Raw genomic sequence first — 8533 nt, 5'->3', positions numbered from 1 at the left:
GTTATCACTCACTCATTTATTTATTTATTTATTTGAGAGAAAGTGAGCAAGAGAGAGCAAAGCGGGGAGGGGGGGGGGGGGGGGGGGGGAGGGAGAAGCAGCCTCCCCATTGAGCAGGAACCCTAACATGGGGTTCCATCCCAGGACCTTAGGATCATGACCTGAGCCCAAGGCAGACACTTAACAGACTGAACCACCCAAGTGTCCCTTATCACTCTTGAAAATTTTACTAGTCTTATAAACTAAAAAATCCCAATCGACCACTGTTTTGCTTTACATTTCTTTGATTACCATTAGTATCAAATTTTTCCTTGTATATTTATTGTTCCTTTTTCATTCTTTTATCAACTACCTAATTCATGTTCTTGGTTCATTTTCTACTGAAGGGTGTCATTTTCTCTATTATAGGTAGACACTCTGCTGCAAAGTGTTTTTCCACATTACGATTTGTCTTTAACTTTTTATTTGCTAAATGAAAATTTTTATATAGTCAAATCCATCTAACTTTTCTCCTGTGGTTTAGCCTTTTCTGAAGTTCCATAGCCGTGGGTACAGAAAAGAAAGTTACATTAATTGCTGACCTACATCATGTAGTACATACATGCTCATGAATGTACTACGGTCACCAACCAGCAACAGTTCAGAGTTCTACACCAATCAGTTTTCTACTATCACTACAGCAGACATGAAATTCCCTTTCATGCCCTGGTAAGTAGAAGAAAACATTTTATCTTATCCACACAGCTTGGACTTCTCCATTGTCTCTTGGTTCCCAGTTGCTGTAATTACCACCAGAGATGCTATTCTAGAGAATAGTCACAAATGAACAAAACTCACCTCAAAAGAGAACACTTGGTTCTTTACCAGAGATTGCACTAATCATCCACATCTCCAACTTTCCCAAAAATGAGCACAACATAAAAAATATGCAACTGGGTTGATTATTACCACCCTCACTGTCAAGCATGCCTGCTCCCCCCAACTCCAGGTCTCAGATGATGAAGTCCTCTCCTCATGTGAAGAACCAACTCTTCCATCTAAGGCTCCTTCTTCATAATCTTTTAAATTACAAAAGTAATGTGTGTTTTACACTGGATTCCTATGATGACTGCACAATGGTACAAATTTACTAAAACTCATAGAAATGTGAACTTTTTATGGCATATAAATTATATTCAGTAAAGGTACTAAAATAATTAACATAATAGAAAGGTTAGAAAAAAGGAAAAATTATCCAAAATATTAATTCCTTAATTCATAACACTAGTATTATAATCCTTTCCAGAGTTCTAATTTTCAAATAACTTTTAAAGAAATTGTAAAATTGTAGAAAATCTTTGTAAAAAAGTTGAGAAAAGCAGAAAGAGAAATAAAAACACCCCAAAATACCACCCTGAAAGACAACTAGTACTGCTGTTGGTACATGCCATTATCCCTTTTCCTGACTATATGCAATGTATTTTTTCCCTATTATTGTATCACCCTGTAGCTAACTTTTTTCTTTGCAATAGTGATGGACAGACACACTGTCTGTTCCCATGATCCCAGTTTCCAGATCTTTATACCTTAAGGAATCCCCCTTTCCTTGGGTGTGACCAGGATCTATGAGTTGTTTCTAGCCAAGAGAATATGGCAAGGGCAATAAGAAAGTACCTGATCTTACTAGAAGACTTTGCCTTGCTGGCTTTGAGGTAGCAGGCAGTCATTTGGGGATGGCCCCATGACAAGGAGTCAAGGGTAGTTTTTTTGCTAATGACTGGCTAAACATTCAGGCCCTCAATCTGATAGGCCATAGAAAACTGAAAGCTGAGTTTGAAAGTAGATCCAGCTGGGGCACCTGGGTGGCTCAGTGGGTTAAGCCTCCGCCTTTGGCTTGGATCATGATCTCGGGGTCCTGGGATCAAGCCCCGTATTGGCCTCTCCGCTCAGTGGGGAGCCTGCTTCCCCCCTCTCTCTGCCTGCCTCTCTGCCTATTTGTGATCTCTCTCTGTGTCAGATAAATAAATAAAATCTTAAAAAGAAAAAAAAAGTAGATCCATCTGAGTTTGAAAGTAGATCCATCCCCAAGTCAAGCCTCAGATGACACTGCAAACCCAGCTGACAAGTGACTGCAGTCTTGTGATAACCTGAAGCAGAAGACCCAGCTAAGACATGCTCTGACCTACAGAAACTGTGAGCTACTGACTGTTGCCAAGTTTATGGTAATACTGTCACACAAAATAGATAAATAATGTAGCAATATTAAACTGCATTTCAGACCAAGAAATCTTTTTTTTTTTTTCAGACCAAGAAATCTTATTCCACAACATATTTTTTTAATGTCTGCATGGTACTTCACATTATTAGTGTTGCACATTTTATGCAACTAATGCACCCATGTTGGACATTTAAGTTACTCCTAGTTTCACATTATTTAATTTTTTTAAGATTTTATTTATTTATTTGACAGAGAGAGAATGAGAGCACAAGCCGGGAGACAGAGGGAGAGGGAGAAGCAGGCTCCCTGTTAAGCAAGGAGCCCAATGCGGGGCTCCATTCCTGGAACCTGAGATCATGACCTGAGCTGAAGGCAGAGGCGTAACTGCCTGAGCCACCCAGGCATCCCAGTTTCTCATTACTTTAAATAACACTACAATGAATATACATCCTTGTATGAATACATCTACCCCATTATTGACTTTTTTGTTCCTCAGAATAAATAACAGGGAATATGCTTATTTTTGTCCACTTGTGCTCTAGACTACACCCACTTCCGCCTCCTCCGGGTTCCTGTACGCCTCCATTCCTTTCCCTCTTTGGCTCCTTCCTCTCAAATGCTAAACAGTCCCAAGTCTCTTTCACTCTTAAAAATAAAAATCCTTGGGAAGCCTGGGTGGCTCAGTTAGTTAAGCCTCTGCCTTCAGCTCAGGTCATGATCCCAGGGTTCTGGGATCAAGTCCCGCATAGGGCTCCTTGCTCAGTGGGGAGCCTTCTTCTCTCTCTGCCTCTGCCTGCCACTCTGCCTGCTTGTGTTCTCCCTCTCTCTGACAAATAAATAAATAAATAAAATCTTTAAAAAAATAAAAATAATAAAAATCCTCCATTGGAGAAGGTATGTGCTATGGTGAGTGCTGTGAAGTGTGTAAACCTGATGATTCACAGACCTGTACCCCTGGGGCTAATAATACATTATATGTTAATAAAAAAAAAATTCTAAAAAATAAAAAATAAAAATCCTCCCTGGCCCTTAATTTTTCTTTAGTTACTACCTTTTCTTCTTCCCTTCTCATTAAAAATTCTAAAAAAAAAAAAAAAAAAGGTGTCCGTATTAGCTATCTCCACGTAACTTTCCACTCACTCCTTAACATCTTGTATTAGTCTGCACACTCATATTGTTCCACTGGACTATTCTAAAAAATGCTACCAAGGATTTCCTATTCCTACTTCACTGGATTGCCAACTCATTTGGCCCTTCCTTATGGAAATTCTCTTTTTTCTCTCTTCTATTTCTTCGGTCTCCAGTCATCTGTTCTCAGCACTGTTTATGGGCCAATCTTCCTGAGTCTATACCTAAAATTTTACTCTTCTATAAAATTTCATCCTTAGCCCTCTTTCTCTTCATTTTTCCATCAGTTCTTTGGGCGGGGCAGGGGTAGTATTAACTACTATATGTTTGCTGATAATGTAGCTTCTTAGTTTCCAGCTCTCATTATTTCTAAGTTCTGGAAGGATATATCCAACTTTTTACAGGATTTATAGGATCTGCTTATATCAGAAGTACTCCCAATCTCATCTGTCCACCCTGCAAAAAACCTTCCTCTTCTGGCTCCATTATTATTTAGCTCTTGTTGATGATCCTGTCATCTGCCTAGTCAACCAAATTAGAAACCTAACAGTAATCATCAACTCTTCCCTTTATCACCATGTCTTGCCAATTTTACCTCCCCAGCCTCTAAGCCATCTCAGCCTCGTTATGTTCTATAGCACTGCCTTCCACAAATGAATCTTCCAAGACGCTATACAAATTGTCCATCTAACTGCTTATGTTTCAAGCAAAGAGAAAGTACCTGTAAGAGATACACACTAAAATACTTACAGATGAAATAATATATCTAGGATTTGCTTCAGAAATTATGTGTGGAGTGGGGAGGAGGTGAAAGTACTGATGAAACAAGACAGGCCACAAGTTGATAATTACCGATGCTGGATGATAGGTAAATGGGAAGGGATTCATTGTACTCTTCTACTTTTTAATTGCTAAAAATAACAACTAATCCATTCAAAATGTTAACCTTTAATGTCCAACACACATATACACCACACACATACATCCCTAAAAAATTTAAGTCTATGCTCCTAAGGATGAAAATCAGGACCCTTCTTGAGAAATAGTAGATCACATCTTGTACTTTAACAAGTATACCTGTAGTTTCCAGCAAACCATTGTGTCATGCCTTCATACATTTGCATAGACTGTTCTTTCTTCCTGCAACACCCTGCCTGGAATGTCCTGTTGATTGCTTCACTAACTCTTGCCATTCTTGGCTAGGCATAACTTCCTTCAGAAAGCATTCTCTTAACCCTGCTACCAAGAGCAGAGGGTAGAGGTAAGATGCCTCAGCTCTGTTCTCACAGTACCCTGTTCATATTTCTTTATAGCATTTACCTCACTGTATTGAAATTATTTGCTTCCTAGAACAAGATCACATTTTATTCACCTATGGGTCTCCATGTTCACTGAGTAAATGAATAAATGAATTAGGAGTACCAGATAGAAATAGATGGGGGAAAAGAAATCACACAAGGTAGTTTTATGTTTATTACAATTTCATCTTTATAACTATCCCGTGAATTAGACATTATGATCTTCCTTTTACAGATACAAAAATTGTGGTTCAGAGAAGTTAAAGGGTCAAACTAAATTATTCCACATAACACATGCTTTCCAATAAAATGGTACCTTATCTGTTTCTAAATAAGATGATATAATAATCCCTACTCCTTAGGAATAGTCTTAATATCATAGTCTCAATAGTGAGAGAACATACACAGACCAAAATAGGTTTAAAAAGATAGCTCTTTAAGGAGCTAATGTTATCTGTGGGTACTCTACCTTAGAGATTATATTTTAGTGACAAAAAGTACAGAGAGCAAAGACTAGTCATTCCCTCTCAGCTATACTAATAGTCTTTATCTACAACTCTCAGATGGAGGGCCATCTGAGGAGAGAGAATATGTAGAAAAGTTGCAGGATAAAACCCACCTGGGTCCCTCAAGAGGGGGGTAAAAAAAGAACCTTAACCCTAAGATTCTCTAAAATTTAACGTAGCTTAGCTTGTAAGGGAAATAGCTATTTCCTTCCAAATCTTTCTACTTACACATGCTAAAGTATGTAGCTTAGCAAATACTTGACACTAGAAGGGCATACACCTGGAAACCCCAATCAACACTGGTTAAATTTCTACTTATTTTTACTTAGAACACAGGAGACTGTGTTGAGGTTCAATATAGTAGAATCACTTGTATATGCCTATTACTGACACTTTTTTAAAGAGAAATCCTTGGGTTTGGGAATCCTCCTAAGTTAATAGACTCCTACTTAAGATTTTGCTATTCCAATCTTTGTGCTCAAGGGTGATGCTTTCTTTTCTTTTCTTTTTTCTTTTTTAAGATTCTATTTATTTATTTGAGAGAGCATGAGCACAAGTGGGGAGAAGGGGCAAAGGGAGAAGGATAAGCAGACTTCCTGCTGACCAGAGAGCCCTACACAGGGTTCCATCTCAGGAGCCCTGGATCATGACTTGAGCTGAAGGCAGGAGCTTAACCAACAGAGCCACCCAGGCGCCCAAGGGTGATGCTTTCTTAATGCTAATCACTCACCTGCATTGGCTTTCAGGTCTTCAGGTGTTACCATAACAACAAATCGGATTGCACGTTCATTTCGAAACATCTCATAAGACCAACGGCGGATAGACCTCATGCATTTCACTGCTGCAATGCCATTGTTGGCGATAAGAACCTGGGAGAGTGGTGGGATGGGAATTGGAGAAAAGTAGAAAAGGCAGGCAATGACAAAGGAGAAGAAATGAGACCATTTCTGTAGATCTCTGGCTTTCTCTGGAAAGCCAGATTTTCAATTAGGAATTTATGTTGCTAGTCTTGGCAGTTAGGAACCAGCTCCCACATGATCAAGGGATATTTTAAAATGTTAGCTAAGCAAATACTTTAATATGTGCCAGCTAAAAGTTACGCTTTCTATCTTCATTTCTTGAAGGGGGAAAATCACAATTTTTCAAATCTTGTGAGTTTGTGAATTATTCTACCATACCTGTTACTAGGGGAACAGAAGACAAACTTCAGAGGGATGATGTATTAAGGAATGGAGGATGACTGAACAGCATAATGTCATGCACTATTCTCTGTTATACTGAACGAGGTGCAGAGCCCTGAACACATGTAAGAACACTGGCACCAACCACTCTCTGTCTCCCCAAAATGCTGAACCCTAAATGCCTTAGAATTGTAGAGACTGCCTTACAAAGAATGGTCACAAGAAAAAGAGGAGAAGAACCAATGATCCTGAGACATCACTGTAAACAACCTCTCCTGACCGGTCTTGCAATCACGGCCCTGGGATAAGAGTGGCTGGAGATACACCATCGGTCTTTATTGGAAGTTTAACAGAAGCACGCCATTGGAGCAACACTGCTAAAGTGGGAGTATAGGTCCCCACAGCGATCTCTTTCAGCCAAGTTGTACTGCCAGCTCGGACGTGGTTTAGATAAAAGGGGTACAGAATTACACCTAATGTTTCAAAATATTTGTAATCTCTTTAGGTATTTCGTACGGTGTATTCCCTCTAAACACCTCAAATATCTGCTGGAAGCCCTTAAGTTGCAGTGCACCAAACTATTCAAGCCTTCTGTTCTGAGAATGCCTCCACTCCCTTAGCTCTCACTCCAATGCAGTGACATATCTCCTCACCACTACCCCACAAGCTAATCTGTTTCTCAGACCCTCTCATAGTGGGGCAACCCAACCCCATAAAACCGCAGGACCTTTTAAAAAGAACTGTTTGACCTCCACTTTAACTTTTTTTTTTTTTAAAGATTTTATTTATTTATTTATTTATTTATTTGTCAGAGAGAGAGAGCGTGCACAAGCAGGCAGAGAGGCAGGCAGAAGTGGAGAGAGAAGCAGGCTCCTGGCCGAGCAAGGAGCCTGATGTAGGACTCGATCCCAGGACCCTGAGATCATGACCTGAGCCAAAGGCAGCGGCTTAACCAACTGAGCCACCCAGGCGCCCCCTTCCACTTTAACTTTTTAATTAGCTCTGCCTAAATTATCCATGGTAAATACAGAGAAAACAGTGAAATTCACAGGACACCATGGAGGCAGAGAGGTTAATTCTGCACAAAGAGGCGGTCTCTGAAAATCCAAATGCCGGTTTTGAACAAATCTAGACAACAAGTCTAGGCATTGAATCTCATGAGCTTTTGAAAAAAATAATTCAGCAAGTTATAACTTACCTTCTCAATCACTTTATTCCCCCCAAAACGGGTAACAAATTCTGCCGGAGAAGCTACAGTGAAATCTCGCTGAGAGTCTATTTTCTTTCGGTCTCGACCTTGCTTTACTAGATGCAAACCAGACATGCTGGACCTATAAAAATAGAGAAACCATGGAAGTCTAAAGATGGATAGGATTTTTTTCACACCATCTATCTCCCCTGGAGATCTGCTTTTCACGACCATACTTACAACAGCACTTCCAACAGCACACTTGTAAAGACTGCACGCATACAGATCACATACTTTTTGAATAGAAGAGAAGAGAAAAAGATCTTTGTGGAAATTTAAGAAAAAAAAAATTAAGTGTTCTTGGATAATAAAAGATAATATTAAGGCTTACCAACAGATGCCATCACAAAGAGACAGGTAAAGGATAGGACGAAATGAGATGGTAGAGATAAGAGAGACTGGGAAAGCTGAGAAAACAGTAAGGCTCTTGTTGGATTACGATCCTTGCACACAGATGACCTTCACCTCTGTATCTCTAGCCTCCATTTTTCTTAGGAAGCTAAACTTTTAACTATCTACTAAGCGTTTTATTTGTGTATTACATAGGTATTTCAAAATCAGTAACTCCAAAACTAAATACAAGGCAGCATAATAGATTGTATTTCAATTACAAGACATTCCTCCTTAAAAAAAAAAAAAAAAAGAAAGAAAAAAACTTTAAAAAATATCTGAAATCAGGGGCGCCTGGGTGGCTCAGTGGTTAAGCATCTGCCTTCTGCTCAGACCATGATCTCAGGGTCCTGGGATCGAGCCCTATGTCGGCCTCCCTGCTCAGCGGGAAGTCTGCTTCTCCCTCTTCCTTTGCCTCTCCTCCCCAACTTGTGCTCATGCTCTCTCCAATAAATAACTAAAATCTTTAAAAATATATATATCTGAAATTGATGTGTATCTTACAACTGATGGTGTGCTTTATTTAACTGGCAGTATTTTTTTTTTTCTGAGTGGCACATACAATAATGGTCCCTTAACAATCA

The 8533-nt window shown here is 39.4% G+C and overlaps 1 protein-coding gene across 1 annotated transcript; it reads right to left on the bottom strand.

Moving 5' to 3' along the window:
- Window positions 1-5771: 5771 nt before the first annotated feature.
- LOC116863557 (acetyl-CoA carboxylase 1-like) lies at window positions 5772-7642 on the bottom strand. The gene is made up of 2 exons (XM_032850985.1): window positions 7509-7642; window positions 5772-5998 (listed from the first exon to the last, which is right to left on the bottom strand). Exons 1-2 carry the CDS (start codon window positions 7632-7634, stop codon window positions 5852-5854), a joined length of 273 nt encoding a protein of 90 aa, XP_032706876.1. The 5' UTR covers window positions 7635-7642; the 3' UTR covers window positions 5772-5851.
- Window positions 7643-8533: the final 891 nt, after the last annotated feature.

The sequence above is a fragment of the Lontra canadensis genome, unplaced genomic scaffold, assembly GCF_010015895.1.
Source record: "Lontra canadensis isolate GAN:19392208 unplaced genomic scaffold, GSC_riverotter_1.0 scaffold1619, whole genome shotgun sequence".
NCBI lineage: Eukaryota > Metazoa > Chordata > Mammalia > Carnivora > Mustelidae > Lontra > Lontra canadensis.
Note: the sequence above shows the minus strand (reverse complement) of the source record. Positions and strands in the feature narration are given on the sequence as shown.